The 21422-nt window shown below is 38.7% G+C and overlaps 1 protein-coding gene across 6 annotated transcripts in view; it reads left to right on the forward strand.

Annotated features, from left to right (window-relative positions):
• Positions 1-2181: 2181 nt before the first annotated feature.
• FBXL2 (F-box and leucine rich repeat protein 2) overlaps positions 2182-21422 on the forward strand; it is a 151834-nt gene continuing 132593 nt past the window's right edge. For 3 of the 6 annotated variants that reach the window (XM_032303064.1, XM_032303197.1, XM_032303268.1), the window contains exon 1: positions 2182-2341. In XM_032303064.1, the coding sequence (XP_032158955.1) occupies positions 2339-2341 (3 nt within the window). In that variant the 5' untranslated portion in view covers positions 2182-2338. The remainder of the gene's footprint in view (positions 2342-21422) is intronic. The other 3 variants (XM_032303140.1, XM_032303321.1, XM_032303395.1) reach the window with 3 other exon arrangements.

Genomic DNA, 21422 nt, shown 5'->3' on the forward strand with positions numbered 1-21422 from the left:
AGTAAAATAAAATTAGTTTTTCTTCTATCACACTCCCTACTTTGACAGATCATATTATTTTTAAAAAGTATTTTATTTATTTATTTGACAAATAGAGACACATAGAGAAAGGGAACATAGCAGGGGTAGTGGGAGAGGGTGAAGCAGGGAGCCCGATGTGGGCCCCAATCCCAGGACCCTGGGATAATGACCTGAGCCAAAGGCAGACGCCCAATGATTGAGCCACCCAGGTGCCCTGACAGGTCATATTCTTACTTGTATCTTCAAACTGACCATCCAGTCTGAGAATATATATTTGTTCTTTCAATCAATCATCAATATTGAATATCCACTATAAGCAGAAACTATTCTAAACAGGAGGAACACAGAGAGGGAACAACATAGACATCTTGCATTCCAGGGTGAAGAGACAGGCTATAATTAATATACCAAAAATTGTGAAAGATAATTTTAAGGGGCATTAGGTATTTGAAAACAGGACAGATATAAGAGAGGTTATAAAGACTGTGATGAGAAAGAGTAACCAGGGTGAGATATTTCAGATTGAATGGTCAGTGAAGGCTTCGGTGAAGATGACATTTGAGGAGATAAGTGACCTGTTTCAAACCAGGAAATGGGTAATGTGAAGCTCTAGAGGAAGAATATTCTAAAAAAAAAAAAACAAAGGAGTTGTTGCTGAGGCTCTTAAGTAGGAAAGTGTCTGACATGTTTGAGGAACCTCAGGAAATAAAGCATGTTTAGTGTGGATTGGATGAGGGAAGAGTGGTAGGAGATGAAATTAGTGCAGGAGGCAAGATCTCCATCAGGGGGAGTTTGGATCTTTTTCCTAAGTGCTATGGGAAGCCACTGAAATGCTGCAGACTGTAGGAGAGAAGACAGGTGGCACGGAGACTAACTTAGGCAAGAGAGGATGGTGACTGTGAGGTGGAGATCGTGACGAATGGATAGACTCAGGATTTATTTAAAGATAGAGTCCAGAACATGAGGTATGAGGGAAATAGAAAATCAAGGATGATTCCTAGGGTTTTTTCCTAAACAGCCAAGGAGAAAGAGGGAACTTTTGCTGAGATGAGGAAGACTGGAGGGTGAGTATGACATTTGAATCAAGGAGCTGAGATGCCCTTCAACAGATGAATGGATAAAGAAGATGGGATTCATATATACAGTGGTAGATGACTCAGCCATCAGAAAGTGTGAATACCTACCATTTGCATCCACAGGGATGGAACTGGAGGGGATTGTGCTAAGTGAACTAATAAAGCAGAGAAAGTCAATTATCACATGGTTTCACTCATATGTGGAACATAACGAATAGCTTGAAGGACCACAGGGGAAGTGAGGGAAAACTGAATGGGAAGAAATCAGAGGAAACCACGACAAATTCTGGACTCTGGGGAAAACACTGAGGGTTACAGAAGGGAGGAAGGTGGGGGAATGGATAACCCAGTGATGGGTATTAAGGAGGGCACATGATAAGCACTGGGTGTTATATGCAACTAATGAATCATTGAACACTACATCGCAAACTTATGATGTACTATATGCTGGCCAACTGAACATGAGCAACAACAACAGTCTTATTTGGGCTATATTAAGTTTCAGATACCAGTTAGACATTCAAAGGGAGGTGTCAGATTGGCTGTTGAACATGTCTCCATAGATTTTAATATGCCGGATTTGCGGATATCTAATGTTCCCTTCAACCATATTAAGCACATCCAACAAATTGAGAATTGATTTAATAAATTAGAGTATACACACACAATGCTATTCCATGAATTGGCATGCAAAGATAATTTTTAAAAAGAAGTAGGTTATAAAAGTGTGGACGGTTTCCTTTCACTTTAAAGAATACAATATATTATAATATACATTTCACTGGAAGCCGATAAACTAGGATATAAGCTGTAGTTACCTGTGCTGGGATTTAGTGTGGTTTTATTCTTTCTAATTCTTGCTATCATTAGTTTAAAATGTCTTTAATAATCACGTATTACCTGTGTAATCTGTTTCTTAAATAAGGTAAATCCACAAAGGTCTCTTGCAGCTGGGCAGCCTGAGGCGGGGTTATCTGTCAGGTGAGGGATGTCAAGGTGATCAGGATGATGATGGTCCAGATGCAGAGGCCCCGCCCAGGAGCAGAGGCAAGGGTCGGAGGGGGGTGTGGGGGCGGTCCAAACGGCACCGCCCTGCACGTCACGTGCTCGACAGCCGCCAATGGCCGTCTCCGAGCCCACCTTGGGAACGGGGCGGGGCGCCCAGCTGGCGTCACCAGGACAACGGGCGTTGCCGGCGCCTTGTGACTTCGGGCTGTGGGCGCGCTCGCTGCTCTTCGGCCATGGTGAGTCTGGGGCCCCATTGGGTTGGGCCGCCCCGCCCTTCCCCGCCCGGGCCGAACCCCCGCGCGGCCCCTGCTCGGTTCCCGCGGGCTGCGCCGGGGTCGCGGAGAGGCCGGGCTGCGGCCTGCGGGACTGCGGGGCAGGGCAGGACAGGACTGGGCGGGCCCGGGGGAGGGGAAGCCCCGGGGGACCCGGAGCGCCCGCCTGCCCCGGGGCGCCAGCGACGCAGCCTTCTCTGCGTTGAAGATCTGGGCCTCTGCTGGGACCCCTGTGGGCCGCCGGACAGCGTGACGCTTTTTGGTCCCGGCGAGCCTGGGAAGCCACCCAGAGAGGGTGTGGTTTTTTTTTGTTTTTTTTTTTTTGTTTTTTTTTTGAGAAGGGATCTATGTACCGTATATTTGTATTATTTTGTATATTTTGTATATTTGTATATTTTGCAGTCTCTGTGCTACCTGTCTTTTTTGTACGCAATTATATATAAATAATACAACACATAGTAGAGATTTCTTTAAAATTCATCATTGACAGGATTTTTAGCGTGTGGAGGAATTTAAATATGTAATTTTGGATTTTTCCTCCTCCTTTCCAAAAAAATGGGGTTATTAAACTGGAGGTTTTCCTCGTGCACAGCCCCTTAAGGGATTTAATTAGTAATTAGTATATTTGTAAACGTCTTAAATCACTACTTTTTCAAAAAACTTGCGAGCGAGTGGGCATACCACCTGGCCCCCATTAAGCTCGTTTTTAACACTTGACTTGAAGACTCAGCTGAGGTGTTGGCTTGACTAGACAGGATTCATGGAATTGCTGACCAAAGGGGTGATTTCTCGGGAGGCCTCCAAAGGGTGTAAAAGAAGAGAGGAGCTGGACTCCGTTGGGGACACACCTTTGATATAGAATATTTGAGAGGGGCTTGGGGCGGATTATAAAGAAATGCCTGGCTTTAAGAAACACTTTTTTTTAAACAATCACTAGTGTAGATTTGCTCTTTATCTACAGTAAAGTGCTAATAAGCTGAGAAGGTGGGGGGTCTCCCCACGTGTCATTTGGCCTGGAGAGAAACCTACCATTTGGAACCCTGGCAGACTTTTCTTTTCTTTTCTTTTTTCTGTAACTAGGGGGAGGCATGATTGGGAAGAGAAGGTGGCTGGTCTGTATCTATCATTGGCTCTGAAAAAACAACTGCCAGATGTTTGGCCTTTTGATAGTGGGGGGGAAATTACCCACAAATAACAGAAATGTGGTCTTTATTTTGAGTATGTTTCTTTTTAATTCTGAATTGCTTTTAAGTGACAAATTAATGGAGCCTCACAAGAGTTTTGGAAAATGAATTTACAAAAATCTGAGTGTTGTACATATTGCAAAATGTTATATGTTATATGTGAGAAAAGCTCTTACAATTATAGCAAAGAGAAAGGAAGAATATTCTGGAATTAAAATTTCACAGGTCTCTGAAGTCTTCTATTCCTCCTGTTGCCCATTTTTCTTTTCTTCTCTCCTTCCATCCTGACCCACAGTCCACCTTGATTCACAATTGTGCATTTTAGAGTTTTACTTACTTTAAAAGCATTCTACTATACTTGTGTACTAGTGGTTGGTTTGCTAAACTTACAAATTTTTTTTGCTTTTTGTCTGTTTTTAAGCATTAAGAATTTCATTCATGGAAGGGATTTGATTTTATGATGAACTGATGCCTGGGCTCCAACAAGAGCAGGGAATGATTAGTTGTATAGGATGGGGAATGAGGAAGCTGCCTATGTAATCCCCAGAACTATATTCAAGATCATAACATCACTGTTCATTGAATGCTTGAATCTAAGCATACAACTTTAGCGGTTGATATGAATAACTTTGCACATAAATTTGGAACTCTACTTAACTATCTCTCAATGAAAATTTCCTCAATTAAGCCACTAATTTCTTTCTTTTTTTTTTTAAGATTTTATTTATTTATTTGACAGACAGAGAACACAAGTAGACAGAGGCAGGCAGATAGAGAGGAAGGGAAGCAGGCCCCCTGCTGAGCAGAGAGCCCGATGCGGGACTCGATCCCAGGACCCTGAGATCATGACCTGAGCCGAAGGCAGCGGCTTAACCCACTGAGCCACCCAGGCGCCCTAAGCCACTAATTTCTGTTCTTTAATGACAGCTGGCATTTATTATGTACATTCTAAGTGAGATATTTTTCTAAGCACCTCATGTTTCTTATTTAACCATCACAACAACCCTATGAAGAAGATGCCATTTCCCCATTTTAGAGATGAGGAAATCGAGGTGCAGAAGAGTAACTTGCCCAAGTCACCCAGCTGATAAATTAAGGGAGATTTCAAATCCAGGCAGATTGTTTCAGAACCTGCTTATGTAAACACTAGATTATACTATAGTATATAGTGCATCAGTGTTATGTTCCCCCAATATATATGACAGGCATATGTTAGGAAATTTGTTTTCCTATTTGGATTTTAATATTTTTGAGCACTTAACAAACACTTGTATTTTGTTATTCCTGGCCCTAAGCTAGATGCTACAGAGCAGGGTAGTCATGCCTAGTCTTCTTTCCTCTTACTTTTCCCTCCCCTTTTTCACAAAGATGAAATGAAGAGCAATTAATAAAGACAGATTGTTGAATTGGGGTTCATACTCATGGCTGTAATAACATTGAAAGTTTCTCCTATCATTTCGCTTTGCTTTCAGGAATTGACACATACTTTTTGTGAATCACAAAGACCAGTGTTTTACATAAAGCCATTTAGAGTTGGAGGATGAATATATTTTAAAAAATAAAATTCTATTGTCTGAGGTTTTTCCTGATAGTAATTTTAACATATATTTCAGTTGTATATTCTAAAATGGTTTCCGAAAGACACCAATTTGATTCTTTTGGATCAGAATATACATTGGGATACCTTTTGTCATATTTTTGCTGTTGCCTAATACTTTAGCTTATAAGGCAGATTTTTTTTTTCTTGGAAGTATAACATTGTATCATTGCTCTTCCCATTTTAACTTGCTTACTTGGACTTTCTAGCTATTTCTGTACTTCTCTTTCTGTGTTTATCTGTGGTTAGGACTTCTCAGAGGTGTTGGGAAGTACAAGGCAGGGGGAGCTTTGCAATAAAATATACCAAGGTATATGGACAGTTTTGGTCTCTTGTCACATGGTATAGTTAAGAGAGCTAATAGAATGAGATCTATGTCAAAAGATCATAAAAAGAATACATTTTCCTTCTATTACTAATATTGGTCTCCCTTTGGTCTGCACTGCGCTGGGGATGAAGCATAATTTTTAGAACTGTAACAATAACTTTTTTATAGAGCCCTTTGACATTGTCCAGTTTTAGGCTGATCACTTCACATTTATCTCATTTAATCCTTCCACATCCCTCTGAGATTGGCATTATTCCACATCCCTCTGAGATTAGCATTATTATACCCATTTAACAGACCCAGATTGATGAGATAATTTGTCCAAGGCCATATAGTGAGTGGCAGAGCCTGGATTTGAAGTCAGCCAGTATGTCTCTAAAGTCTGGCATCTTAACCATTATACTTTGGCTTCTTTCCAAACTAAAGATTGTTCCCAGTGTGTAGCATAACTGTACTTTGCCAAGATTAAGAGTCTTCGGTATTTTATTGGCTGAGCCAGCAAGCTCTTTTTCATTTTATGACAAACTCTCTCTCTTTTTTTAAGATTATTTACTTATTTGACAGAGAGAGACAGAGTGAGAGAGAGAACACAAGCAGTGGGAGTGGGAGAGGGAGAAACAGGCTTGCCACTTGATCTCAGGACCCTGGGATCATGACCTGAGCCAAAGGCAGATGCTTTAACGACTGAGCCACCCAGGCACCCCAACAAACTCTCTATTACGATGTTGTTTAATGACATCCTGTGGGATTTACTTGGCTACCCTCCTTCCCCTGCCTTAAGAGGGCAGACAACCAAAGCTCAAATATGGCCAGCCGTGGGTTGGGCTACACTTTTACTTTTGCCTTCCCTGCCACATTTTGTGTCTCACCTCTAACCTCTACCTCTACTACTACCACCTTCAGCACGGGGATGGCTATGAGAGGGGTGTAAGAAAGAAGAGGGCAGTTGTTGGGAAAATTTTTGCGGAGTCAGAATTGAGGTTCAAGCCCAGCTTTTTGAGTTCTCAGTGCTGCCCCTATAATTGTCTTTCCATTAAAATTTTCTGTTCTGTGGTTTTCTATCCAGCAAATGTTTATTGTGGGCTACTGGGTACCAGTCACTGTTGTAGGCAGTGGGTGTCCAGCAATGAGACAGGCAGGCAAGGCTCTGTCCTCATGGAGCTTACGTTGGGGTGGCAGGAAGACGTAATAACCCTACAGATAAGGTTGTGAAAGTGCTTTGAAGAAAACTAAAGCTGAGTGAGAGAGAAAGGAAGTTTTAGGGTAGGATGAGAGAGTGGATGAGAGGAAGGAGGAGTTGCTTTTTTATAGAGTGTAATGGAAGGCCTCTCTGATAAGATGACATTTGAGCAGAGTCTATCTCATGGGAATGCCTGGAGATAGGCCATTTTATGAGAGGAACCAAATGCAAAGGTCCTGAGGAGAGATCATCCCAGATGTGTTGGAGGAACTTCAAGGAAATCAGTATGGCTGGAGTGTTGTAAGACAGGGATACATGGTAGGAGGTAAGATCAAAGTAGTTAGGCCAAATCACATAGGATTTATAAGCCATTTGAAGAACTTTTTCTTTTCCATTTGTGGGAAGGGGGAAGCGATTGGCAGGGTTTAAGAAGAATGACATAATACAACTTTTAAAAGTACCATTCTCTCTGCTCTGTGGAAAATACATTTGGGGTATGAGTGAGGGGGAGGAAGGACAAAAACAGAGGACACTAGATAGACCTTATTACAGTAATCCATAGGATTAGTTGATGGATTTGTTGTGAAATAGAGAAGAAAGTCAAGGATGATTTCCGTGACTTTATCCTGAGGGATAGGAAGGAGTTGTCATCTACTAAGATGAAGACCAGGGGAGGAGTAAATTTAGGGTATGGATAAAGAAAACAGGAGTTAGTTTGGGACTTGATGAATTTGTGACGCTCATTAGACATGTAAAATCTAAAGACAATTAGTCTTTCAGAAACTGTGATGGTATATATTTTAAAAACACGGACTTAATTGTATCTTGAAGTACTAGATTTCAAGGAGACTTTTGAGTTTCTCTAGCACAGTCCCTTCAATTTACAAACTAGAAATACTGAAAGGGTAAATGACTCAGACAAATCGCCTTTTTACTACCTGATGTGCAGTATAAAGAACTCCTTTGTGCATGCAAAGAACTTCTGGACTTGGAGTCAGGAAATATAAGTTTAAATTACAGTTGTTTCTTTAAGTTTTAAACCTTTTGCAAGTTATTTATCTGCTCCAGGTCTGTTTTGTGTCATCGAAAGGGGTAAGAAAGACTGCTACTTTCTATGAGGATGTCGCAAGTTGCAAAAGTTAGACGTTGTTTGCACTGTAATAATGAAAAAGGTGAAGAAGCTAGAAAATGGTAGTTCTCTAAAAAAATCACCAGAGAATTGAGGACACAAAGACATCTAAATAAATTAAAATCTAGAACATAATGAGCCTTCCCAGGAAAAAAGGAGACATATAGATACTTCCATTTATGGTGAGATAGCAGGAGGAAGAAGAATCTTCTACAGACCAGTGAAGAGAAACCAGCCAAACCTGTGTTTGGGCTGGAGTGACAATTTGGAATTTTATAAGAGCCCCAGCCACAGAGTAAGGCTTCACCCACCTGCCACCCCTTTCCCAGGGGCCTTCACTGAGTTTAAGAATATAGTATGCTGGAGGCTGGGGTCAGGGAAAGAGAGCTAAGAATGATCCTGAGGTGGGTGGACTCTGTTAAAGAATAGAGGGAGGGCTGGAGAGTTAATACAAATCTCTCTGAGGCACTAGGGACTTTTACCAAGTATAAAGTAGGGTTACCACAGGCCGGGGCACGGCGGGAGAGCTGACAAGTAGCCCTCTGTGACTATCCAGGTTTTCACTGAGAACAAGGCAACACCTCTCAAAAGGTGGAGTCAGAGCACAGGGTAGAGAGAAACAGACAGATCTTACAGATAGTGAAGGGTGCTTAGTGCAGAGCAAAGACAGCTCCCCAGCTGGCAGCAAGAATGTAAAATAGGGAAAAATCTCTTGAGTTCAAAAGCAAGCAGCTAAGTTGTACAGCTCAGAGATACGTGTGAAGTTTCACCACTGCTAAGATCCTGACTTCTCCTGAAGGTTCTTATCTCACCCTAAAATGTTTTTAAGCCATTCTTAAACTGAATCTAATAAATATTAAAAAAAAAATCTCAAACCCAGCTCAACTATAGATTAAAAGGATTTAGTTGCCTTTACCTCCTCATCTCTACCTTAACCTAAAGAAGGAGCTGCCCTTTGTGGAGGTAAAGTACTGGGTTTTTTAAATTCAAGTATCATTGACATAAAACAATGTTAGTTTCAGATGTATAACATAGTAATTCAGTATTTGTATATACTGAGAAATGATTACCACAGTAGGCACAGTTAATATCCATTTCCATATAAGTTATAAATTTTTTTATCTTGGGACACCTGGGTGGCTCAGTCTGTTGAACGTTCAGCTCGGGTCATGGGATCAAGTCCCACATCGGGCTCCTTGCTGGGCAGGGAGACGTCTTCTCCCTCTGCCTGCTTCTCCCCCTGCTTGTGTTCTCTCTCTCCCTCTCTCACAAATAAGTTAATCTTAAAAAAAATTTTTTTTCTTTTGAAGAGAACTTTTAAGGTCTACTCTCTTAGCAACTTTCAAATATATGCTGTACAGTATTACTGTAGTCATCATGCCGTACTTACATCCCTGTGACTTATTTATTTTCTTTTTTTTATTTTTAAAAATATTTATTTATTTGACAGAGAGAGATACAGTGAGAGAGGGAACACAGGCAGGAGGAGTGGGAGAGGGAGTGTTGTACCTTTTGACCCCTTTCATTCACTTTGTCCCCTTCCCACCCCTGGGAACCACAGTCTGTTCTCTATATCTATCAGGTGTGTGTGTTTTATTTAAATTCCACATATATATGAGATCATAGGATATTTGTTTTTCTCTATGTGACTTATTTCACTTAGCATAAATAGGATTTATGTTGTTGCAAATGGCAAGATCCATGTTGTTGCAAATCGCAACAGATCCATGTTGTTGCAAATGGCAAGATTTCCTCCTTTTTATGGCTGAATAATATTTGTATTATATTGCATACTGGTATTTATTACATTGTATAATACATATATATACACCACATTTTCTTTATCCATTCATCCATCAGTTGTCACTTAGGTTTTTCCATGTCTTTGCTATTGTAAATAATGCTGCAGTGAACATGGGGGTACAGATATCTTTTCAGGTTGTTTAATTTTCTTCAGATAAATACCCGAAAGTAATACCTGGATCATAGGGTGGTTCTATTTTGAACTTTTTGAGGAACCTCCAGATTGTTTTCTACAGTGGCTGCACCAGTTTACACTCCCACCAAACAGTGTGCAAGATTCCCTTTTCTCCACATCCTTGCCAACACTTGTTACTCCTTGTCTTTTTAATAATAGCCATTGTGACAGGTGAGGTGATTTCATTGTGGTTTTAATTTGTATTCCCTAATGATTAATGATGTTGATTGCCTTTGTACAAGTTGGCCATCTGTGTGTCTTCTTTGGAAGAATGTTTGTTTAGATCTGCCCATTTTTTAAATTAGATTTTTTTTTTTGCTACAGTGTTGTATGAGTTCATTGTATATTTTAGCCCTTAACCACTTACCAGATAAAAGATTCGCAAATATTTTCTCCTATACAGTAGGTTCATTTTTGTGATGGTGTCCTTTGGTGTGCAGCAGTTTTTTTTTTTTAATAGTTTGATACAGTTCCACTGTTTACTTTTGCATTTGTTGCCTTTGTTTTTGGTATCAAACCCAACAAACTGTCTCCAAGCTATCATCAAGGAGCTAACTGCCTGTGTTTTCTTGTAGGAGTGTTACGGTTTCAGATCTTACTTTCAAGTCTTTAATTCATTTTTAGTTTTTGTGAAAGGTGTAAGATAGTGGTCCAGATTCATTCTTTTGCATGTGGCTGTACAGTTTTAGCAACACCACTTATTGAAGAGACTGTTCTGTCACCACTGTATATTCTCTGTTTGTCATAGATTAATTGATCAGGTATGCATGAGTTTGTTTCTAGGCTCTCTAGTCTATCCTGTTGATCTATGTGTTTGTTTTTATGCCAATATCATGCTGTTTTGATTATGCTATCTTTGTAGTGTAGTTTGAAATCTGGGATTATAATACCTACAACTTTGTTCTTCTTTCTCAAGATTACTTTGGCTCTTTGGAGGCTTTAGTGGTTCCACATTAATTTTGGGATTCTTTGCTCTAGCTCTGTGAAAAGTACTATTGGTATTTTGATAGGTATGGCACTGAATCTGTAGATTGCTTTGGGTAATGTGGACATTTTAAGAATAGTAATTCTTCCAGTCCATGAAGCATGGTATATTTTTCTGTTTATTTTTGTCATCTTCAATTTCTTTCACTACTGTCTTACAGTTTTCAGAATACAGGTCTTTAACCTCCTTGGTAAATTTATTCCTAGGTATCTTATTATTTTTGATGTAATTGTAAATGGGATTGTTTTCTTAACTTCCTTTTGTTAGTTTGTTATTAATGTACAGAAATGTAGCTGATTTCTCTATTGATTTTGGATCCTTTACTGAATTGAAACTTTACCAAATTAATTTACTCTAATAGTGTTTTGGTGGAGTTTTAGGATTTTCTATATATAGTATAATGTCATCTACAAATAGTGACAGTTTGGATGTTTTTTATTTCTTTTTCTTGTCTGAGTGCTGTGGCTAGGACTTCCAGTACTATTTTGGATAAAAGTGTTGAGAATAGACATTCTTTTCTTGTTTCTGATCTTAGAGGAAAAGGTTTCAGCTTTTCACTATTAAGATGTTAGCTCTGGGTGTGTCATATATGATCTTTGTTACATTTATGTTGCCTCTAAACTTTGTTGAGAGTTTTTCTCATGAGTTGATGTTGAATTTTGTCACATGCTCTTCCTGTATGGAGATGATCATATGATTTTTATGCTTTGTTTTGTTAATGTGCTGTTTCACATTGATTTCCAGATATAGAACCATCCTTGCATCTCTAGAATAAATCCTACTTGATTGTGGTGTATGATTCTTCTGATGTATTTTTTAATTTAGTTTGCAAATATTTTGTTGAGGATTATTGCATCTGTGTTCATCAGAGATATTGATCTGTGATTTTCTTTTTTTGTTACTGTATTTTTGGTTTTGATATCAGTGTAATATGACCTTGTAGAATGAATTAGAGGCATTCCTTTGCCTTCTGGTTTTTGAAATTGTTTGAGAAAGATAGGTAGTAACTATTCTTTAAATGTTTGGTAGAATTCACCTGGGAAGCCATCTGGTCTTGGGCTTTGGTTTGTTGGGAGTTTTTGATTATTGATTCAGTTTCATTACTGGTAATCAGTCTGTTCATATTTTGTATTCCTGATTTAGTCTTGGAAGATTGTATGTTTCTAGAAATTTATGTATTTTTTTCTAGGTTGTCCAGTGTTTTGACATGTAATTTTTTGTAGTAGTCTCTCATAATCATTTGTACTTGTGAGGTGTGGGTTCTAACTTCTCTACCTTCATTTTTTGTTTTTTTTCTTTTGATGTCTCTGATTAAAGGTTTACCAAATTTAGCTTTTCAAAGAATCAGCTCTTAGTTTCATTGATTATTTTTTCTACTTTTTGTCTCTCATTTATTTCTTTTTGATCTTTATTATTTCCTTCCTTCTAACTTTGGGTTGTATTCTTTTTCTAGTTCCTTTAGGTACAAGTTTAGATTGTTTTTGGGGATTTTTCTTATTTCTTCAGTCAGTCCTATATCACTATAAACTGTCCTCTTAAAACTGTTTTTACTGCATCTCTAAGATTTTGAACTATTGTATTTCCATTTTTCTTTTTCTTTAGAATTTTAAAATTTCCTCTCTGATTTCTTTTTTGACCCACTGATTATTTAGCAGCATGTTGCTTAGCCTCAAAGTATGTGTTTTTTTCCAACTTTTTTTCTAGTTTCATACCACTATGATTGGAAAGGATGCTTGATATGATTTCAGTCCTCCTAAGTTGATTGAAATTTGTTTTGTGGCTTAACATGTGATGCAACCTGAGAAATATCTCATGTGCACTTGAAAAGAAGGTATATTCTGCTGTTTCTGATGGAATGTTCTGTAGTATTTGTTATGTTCATCCTGCCTAATGTGTCATTCAAAGGCATTGTTTTCTTAACTGATTTTCTGTCTGGATGATCTACCCGTTAATGCAAGTGATATGTTAAAGCTTCCTGTTATTATTGTATTGCTGTCTTTTTCTGTGTCTGTTAATATTTGCTTTACATATTTAGATGTCCCTGAGTTGTGTGCATAGTTATTTACAATTTACATATCCTCTTGTTGAGTTTGATCCCTTTATCACTATGCAGCAATACTCTTTTTTTGGCCTTTTATTATAGTCTGTTTTAAAGTCTGTTTTGTCTACTCTAAGTATTGCTACGCCATCTTTTTTTCTACTTCCACTTCCACAGACTTTTTTTTTTCCCATCCCTTCACTTTCAATCTGTACATATCTTTAGATTTGTAGTGAGTCTCTTTTAGGCCACGTGTAATTTTTTTTAAAATTAATTCATTCTTCTGTCTTTTGAATGGAGCATTTAGTGCATTTACATTTTAAGTGATTATTGATAGGTATGTACTTACTGCCATTTTCTTAATTTCTGGTTGTTTTTTTTTTTAGTTTCTTGTTCCTTTCTTCTCTTGCTCTCTTCCCTTGTTTGATGACTTTCTTTAGTATTATGCTTGGATTCTTTTTTCTTTATTTTTTGTTTTCATAGGTTTTTGGTTTGGTTACCATGAAGTTCATATATAACATTCTATATATATAGCAGTCTATATTAAGTTAACTGTTGTTTAAGTTTGAACACATTCTATAAGCACTACATTAATCCTCCACATTTTATGTATATGATGTTATATTGTATATCTTTTTATTTAGTGGATCTCTTGACTGATTTTTGTAGATACAATTGATTTTATTACTTTTATCTTTTAATCCTCATTTTAGCTTTATAAGTGATTAATCTGCTACCTTTACTGTAAGTTTGCTTTGATCAGTGAAGTTTTTTCCTTTCCTTCCCTCTAGTTACTGCCTTTTCTTTTCCATTTATTTTATTTTTTAAAAAAGATTTATTTTATTTGACAGAAAGAGATCACAAGTAGGCAGAGAGGTAGGCAGAGAAAGAGAGAGAGAGAGAGGAGGAAGCAGGCTCCCTGCTTAGCAGAGAGCCCGATGCGGGACTCGATCCCAGGACCCTGAGATCATGACCTGAGCTGAAGGCAGAGGCTTAACCCACTGAGCCACCCAGGTGCCCCTCTTTTCCATTTAAAAATTCCCTTTAACATTTCTTGTAAGGCTAGGTTAGTGGTGATGAATTACTTTAACTTTTGTTTTTCTGGAAAACTCTTTATTGCTCCCCAATTCTGAATGATAACTTTTCTGGGTAGAATATTCTTGGTTGTAGGCTTTTTGCTTTCAGCACTTTGACAATTTCATGCCATTTCTTCTGGCCTGCAAAATTTATTTTGAAAAACCATCTTGTAGCTTTATGGGATTTCCCTTGTACTTAACAGTTTTCTTTTGCTGCTTTGAAGATCATCTTTCATTTTTACCATTCTAATTATTATGCGACTTAGTGCAGACTCTGTTGGGTTCATTTTGTTTGGTGCTTTCTATACATCCTTTGACTGGTACTTTTTTCCTTCCCCAGGTTAGGAAAGTTTTCAGCTATTATTTTTTCAAATAAGTTTTCTGTTCTTTCTCTGTCTACTTCTGGGACCTCTAAAATGTGAATGTTAGCATACTCAATGTTAATCCCAGAGGTCCCTTAAACTATCCTCGTTTTTTAAAGTTCATTTTTCTTTTTGCTGTTCATCTTGGTTGCTTTCCACTCCCCAGATTTTTAGATTGCTGATCTATTCTTCTGTATCCCCTAATCTGCTTGTATTTTTCACTTCAGTTACTGTATTGTTCAGTTCTGACTGGTTCTTTCTATGTTTACTCTTTGTTCAAGTTCTCACTGAGTTCATCAACTCTTCTCTCAAATCTAGTGAGTATATTAATGCCCATTACTTTAAATTCTTTTTTTTAAAGATTTTATTTATTTATTTGACAGAGAGAGATCACAAGTAGGCAGAGAGGCAGGCAGAGAGAGAGGAAGGGAAGCAGGCTCCCTGCTGAGCAGAGAGCCTGATGTGGGACTCAATTCCAGGACCCTGAGATCATGACCTGAGCTGAAGGCAGCAGCTTAACCCACTGAGCCACCCAGGTGCCCCTACTTTAAATTCTTTATCAGGTATATTGCTTATCTTCATTTACTTAAAATTTTTTTTGGAATTTTGTCCTGTTCTTTTATTCAGAACATATTCCTCTGTCTCATTTTGTCTGAATCAGTGTTTGTTTCTATGTATTAGGTAGGGTTAGCTATGTCTCCCAGTGTTGAAAGTGGTGGCCTTATATAGAAGGCATCCTGTGTTACCCAGTAGCACAGTCTCCTGGTCACCAGAACCAGGCACTCCAAGGGGTATCTTCTATGTAGGCTGCATGTGCCCTTCTATTGTCGCTTAGCTACAGCTGCTGTAGGCTGCATGTGCCCTTCTATTGTCGCTTAGCTACAGCTGCTGTAGGCATGCTGGTGGACAGGGCTGAACTGCCCAGCTGTCTGCACTGATTCGTTGTGACTGCTACAGGTGCATTTTGGACAGAGCTTGCCCCCAGTGGGCTGAGAGGCCTGGCTGTAGCTACTGTGGTTGTGCTGGTGGACAAGGTTCACTCCTCTGTCTCCCCAAGGTGGGAGTTATTTTGTAGGATTGGTGATCCTGGCCAGGGCTGCCTGCTGTGTGTGGTGGGGTGAGAACTGCTTTGGAGGGACATTTGCTAAGTTAGGTGCACAGAGGAACTCCAGGTTGGGGCTGGTGGTACTAAGAAGGTACATGGAGGGTGTCAGAACTGGTTCCCAAAAGTATAAGCCCAGCTAGACTGAAAGAAGTCAAGAGAAGTGACACCTACCAGCAGTTCCTCTCCCAAAGAAAGCTCCTGCAGATCCCTTGCACCCCCAGCGATCTGCAAGATTCTAAAATTAGTCTGTGAATCTCCTTTGTGTATAACCCAAGTGCCTTTCAAACTGCTCTTTCTCTGCTGGATCTTGGAATGAGTGATACAGCATGCAGGCTCTTTAAGAGCAGAGACTTGGTTTCCCATGGCTCTCTGGAACTCCTGGTGTTAACTTCCTGCTGATTTTTTAAAAATTTTATTAACATATAATGTATTATTAGCCTCAGGAGTATATGTCTGTAAATCATCAGGCTTACACAGTTGACAGCACTCACCATAGCTTGTACCCTCCCCTAATGTCCATAACCCAACCATCCTCTCCCTACCCCCTACTGCCCCAGGCAACCCTCAGTTTGTTTTGTGAGATTAAGAGTCTCTTATGTTTTTTTTCTGTCATGATCCCATCTTGTTTCATTTTTTCCTTCCCTGACCCACAAACCCCTTACTTTGTCTCTCAAATTCCTCATATCAGGAAGATAGTATGATAATTGTCTTTCTCTGACTTATTTCTCTCACCATAATACCCTCTAGTTCCATCCATGTCATCGCAAATGGCAAGATTTCATTTCTTTTGATGGCTGCATAGTATTCCATTGTATATATACACCACCTCTTCTTTATCCATTCATCTGTCAATGGATATCTAGGCTCTTTCCATAGTTTGGCTATTGTGGACACTTCTGCTATAAACATTTGGGTGCACGTGCCCCTTCGGATCACTACGTTTGTATCTTTAGGGTAAATACCCAGTAGTGCAGTTTCTGGGTTGTAGGATAGCTCTATTTTCAGCTTTTTGAGGAACATCCATGCTGTTTTCCAGAGTGGCTGCACCATCTTGCATTCCCACCAACACTGGAGAAGGGTTCCCCTTTCTCCGCATCCTCGCCAGCATCTGTCGATTTCTGACTTGTTAATTTTAGCCATTCTGACTGGTGTGAGGTGGTATCTCATTGAGGTATCGATTTGTATTTCCCTGATGCTGAGTGATATGGAGCATTTTCATGTGTCTGTTGACCATCTGGATGTCTTCTTTGCAGAAATGTCTGTTCATGTCCTCTGCCCATTTCTTGATTGGATTATTTGTTCTTTGGGTGTTGAGTTTGATAAGTTCTTTGTAGATTTTGGATACTAGCCCTTTATCTGATATGTCTTTTGCAAATATTTTCTCCCATTCTGTTGGTTGTCTTTTGGTTTTGTTGACTATTTCCTTTGCTATGCAAAAGCTTTTGATCTTGATGAAGTCCCAGTAGTTGATTTTTGCCCTTGCTTCCCTTGCCTTTGGCGATGTTTCTAGGAAGAAGTTGCTGCAGCTGAGGTCGAAGAGATTGCTGCCTGTGTTCTCCTCAAGGATATTCATGGATTCCGGGACACCTGGGTGGCTCAGTTGGTTAAGCAGCTGCCTTCGGCTCAGGTCATGATCCCAGGGTCCTGGGATCGAGTCCTGCATCGGGCTCTTTGCTCTGTAGGGAGCCTGCTTCTCCCTCTGCCTCTGCCTGCCTCTCTGTCTGCCTGTGCTCACTCGCTCTCTCTCCCTCTGTCTCTGACAAATAAATAAATAAAATATTAAAAAAAAAAGGATATTCATGGATTCCTTTCTCACATTGAGGTCTTTCATCCATTTGGAGTCTATTTTTGTGTGTGGTGTAAGGAAATGGTCCAGTTTCATTTTTCTGCATGCGGCTGTCCAATTTTCCCAACGCCATTTGTTGAAGAGAATTTTTTCCACTGGACATTCTTTCCTGCTTTGTCTAAGATTAGTTGACCATAGAGTTGAAGGTCTATTTCTGGGCTTTCTATTGTGTTCCACTGATTTATGTGTCTGTTTTTGTGCCAGTACCATACTGTCTTGGTGACAACAGTTTGTAATGGAGCTTGAAGTCTGGAATTGTGATGCCACCCACTTTGGCTTTCTTTTTCTATATTCCTCTGTCTATTCAAGGTCTCTTCTGGTTCCATATAAATTTTAGGATTATTTCTTTCATTTCTTTGAAAAAAATTGATGGCATTTTGATAAGGATTGCATTAAACGTATAGATTGCTTTAGGTAGCATAGACATTTTCACAATATTTCTTTTCCCAATCCATGAGCATAGAACATTTTTCCATTTCTTTGTGTCTTCCTCAATTTCATGAGTACTTTATTGTTTTCTGAGACCAGATTCTTTGCCTCTTTATCTAGGTTTACTACTAGGTATCTTATGGTTTTGGGTGCATTTGTAAAAGGGATCCACTCCTTAATTTCTCTTTCTTCTGTCTTGCTGTTGGTGTATAAAAATGCAACTGATTTCTGTGCATTGATTTTATATCTTGATGCTTTACTGAATTCCTGTACAAGTTCTAGCAGATTTGGAGTAGAGTCTTTTAGGTTTTCCACATAAAGTATCATATGATCTGCAAAGAGGGATAGTGACTTCTTTGTTGCTGATTTGGATGCCTTTCATTTCTTTTTGTTGTCTGATTGCTGAGGCTAGGTCTTCTAATACTATGTTGAATAGCAGTGGTGCCATGTTCCTCACCTTAGCATCAAAAGCTCTCAGTTTTTCTCCATTGAGAATGATATTCACTGTGGGTTTTTCGGAGATGGCTTTGATGATATTGAGGTATGTACCCTCCATCCCTACACTTTGAAGAGTTTTGATCAAGAAAGGATGCTGTACTTTGTCAAATGCTTTTTCAGCATCTATTGAGAGTATCATATGGTTCTTGTTCTTTCTTTTATTAATGTGTGGTCTCACATTGATTGATTTGCAGATGTTGAACCAACCTTGAAGCCCTGGAATGAATCCCACTTGGTCATGGTGAATAATCCTTTTAATGTACTGTTGGATTCTATTGGCTAGTATTTTGGTGAGCATTTTTGCATCTGTGCAAAATTGGTCTGTAATTCTCTTTTTTGATGGGGTCTTTGTCTGGTTTTGGGATCAAGGTACTGCTTGTCTCATAAAATGAGTTTGGAAGTTTTCCTTCCATTTCTGTTTTTTGCAACAGTTTCAGGAGAATAGGTATTAATTCTTCTTTAAATGTTTGGTAGAGTTCCCCTGGGAAGCCATCTGGCCCTGGGCCCTTGTTTTTTGGGAGATTTTTGATGACTGCTTCAATCTCCTTACTGGTTATGGGTCTGTTCAGGTTTTCTATTTCTTCCTGGTTTAGTTTTGGTAGTTTATATGTTTCTAGGAATGCATCCATTTCTTCCAGATTGTCAAATTTGTTGGTGTATAGCTCATAAAATGTTCTTAAAATTGTTTGTATTTCTTTGCTGTTGGTTGTGTTCTCTCCTCTTTCATTCATGATTTCATTAATTTGGGTCCTTTCTCTTTTCTTTTTGATAAGTCTGGCCAGGGGTTTGTCAATCTTATTAATTCTTTCAAAGAACAAGCTCCTAGTTTTGTTGATTTGTTCTACTGTTTTTATGGTTTCTATTTCATTGATTTCTGCTCTGATCTTTATTCTCTTCTCCTGCTGGGTTTCCGCTTTATTTGCTGTTCTTTCTCCAGATTCTTTAGGTGTAGGGTTAGGTTTTGTGTTTGAGACCTTTCTTGTTTCTTGAGAAAGGCTTGTATTGCCATATATAGTCCTCTTAGGAGTGCCTTTGCTGTGTCCCACAGATTTTGAACAGTTTTGTTTTCATTTTCATTTGCCCATGAATTTCTTCAGTTCTTCTTTAATTTCCTGGTTGACCCATTCATTCTTTAGTAGGATGCTCTTTAGCCTCCATGTATTTGAGTTCTTTCCAACCTTCCTCCTGTGATTGAGTTCTATCTTCAGAGCATTGTGTTCTGAAAATATGCAGGGGATGATCCCAGTCTTTTGGTACCAGGTGAGACCTGATTTGTGACCCAGGATGTGATCTGTTCTGGAGAATGTTCTATGTGCTTTAGAGAAGAATGTGTATTCTGTTGCTTTGGGATGGAATGTTCTGAATATACCTGTGATGTCCATTTGTTCCATTGTGTCATTTAAGGCCTTTATTTCCTTGTTGATCTTTTTCTTGGATGATCTGTCCATTTTAGTGAGGGGGGTATTAAAGTCCCCTACTATTATTGTATTATTGTCAATGTGTTTCTTTGATTTTGCTATTAATTGGTTTATGTAGTTGGCTGCTCCCATGTTAGGGGCATAGATATTTAAAATTGTTAGATCTTCTTGTTGGACAGACCCTTTGGGTATGTTATAGTGTCCTTCCTCATCTCTTATTATAGTCTTTGGTTTAAAATCTGATTTATCTGATATAAGGATTGCCACCTCAGCTTTCTTTTGATGCCCATTATCATGGTAGATGGCTTCCCCTCACTTTAAATCTGGGAGTGTCTTTGGGTCTAAAATGAGTTTCTTGTAGACAGAATATTGATGGGTTTTTTTTTTTATTCATTCTGATACCCTGTGCCTTTTGATTGGGGCATTTAGCCCATTTACATTCAGGGTAACTATTAGCAATATGAATTTAGGGCTATTGTATTGCCTGTAAGGTGACTGTTACTGTATATTGTCTCTGTTCCTTTCTGGTCTACAACTTTTAGGCCTTTGATTAGAGGAACCAGTGGTCCAGTAGTTGTGGTCCAGTAGTTGTTTGTGTTTCTTTTGCTCAGCTTCTCTATTCTCTGTCATTTGTTCTTCTGTATCACTAATTCTCTCTTCTGCCTCATTTATCCTAGCAGTAAGAGCCTCATTTTTTATTGCACCTCATTAATAGCTCTTTTGATTTCAGCTTGGTTAGATTTTAGTTCTTTTATTTCTCCAGAAAGGGCTTTTATTTTTCCAGACAGGTTTTCTCTAATATCTTCCATACCTTTTTCGAATGCAGCTAGCACCTTGAGAATCGTCATTCTGAACCGAAGATCTGACATATTACCTATGTCCATATTGATCAGGTCCTTAATCTTCAGTACTGCCTCTTGTTCTTTTTTTTTTTTTTTTGTGGTGAGTTTTTCTGCTTTGTCATTTTATCCAGATAAGGATATATGAACAAGAGAATATAATACTGAAAGGGTGGCAAAGACCCTAGAAAAATGTATGCTAATCAAATCAGAAAATACACCAAATCAGGGGGAGAAGTAAGGGGATAAAAAGAAGTCTAAAAATTTTTTTTTAAATTAAGAATTTTATATATATATAAGACTCGTGAATAGAATAGAGCCACCCACTTGATTTTGGGTGTATTTTGGTCTTTTAGAAGCAACTATCTCCCAAAATTTTAAAGAAAGAAAAACTTTATATATATATACACAAAAATAAGGACAAACATGAATGGATGGAATATGACTGTAAAGAAGAACATTTTAAAAAATTCTTTAAAAAGGAATTGATAACATAAGTTGGTTGGAAAAAGAAAAAAAAAGAAAGTGGAGAGAATTTGCTCAGGCTGGAGACTGGAACAAAGCCCTGTGCTAGATTTAGGGTATATTTTGATCTATTAGAGATTATGCTGAGTGAAATAAGTCAAGCAGAGAGAGTCAATTATCATACCGTCTCACTTATTTGTGGAGCATAACAAATAGCATGGAGGACATGGGGAGTTAGAGAGGAGAAGGGAGTTGGGGGAAATTGGAAGGGGAGGTGAACCATGAGAGACTATGGACTCTGAAAAACAATCTGAGGGTTTTGAAGGGGCGGGGGGGGGAGGTCGGGGTACCAGATGGTGGGTATTATAGAGGGCACAGATTGCATGGAGCACTGGGTGTGGTGCAAAAATGCTGAAAATAAAAAATAAATTAAAAAAAAAAAGAAAAAGAAGAAATTGTATCCCAAAATTTTTTAGAAGAAAAAACCCTATATGTGTACAAATAATAAAATTAGGTACAATGAAGGGTAAAATATGACTATAATGAAAGTAAAAAACTTTTTTTAGAAAGGTATTGTTAAGATAAACT

This window comes from Mustela erminea, chromosome 1 (genome assembly GCF_009829155.1).
Source record: "Mustela erminea isolate mMusErm1 chromosome 1, mMusErm1.Pri, whole genome shotgun sequence".
In the NCBI taxonomy this organism is placed as follows: domain Eukaryota; kingdom Metazoa; phylum Chordata; class Mammalia; order Carnivora; family Mustelidae; genus Mustela; species Mustela erminea.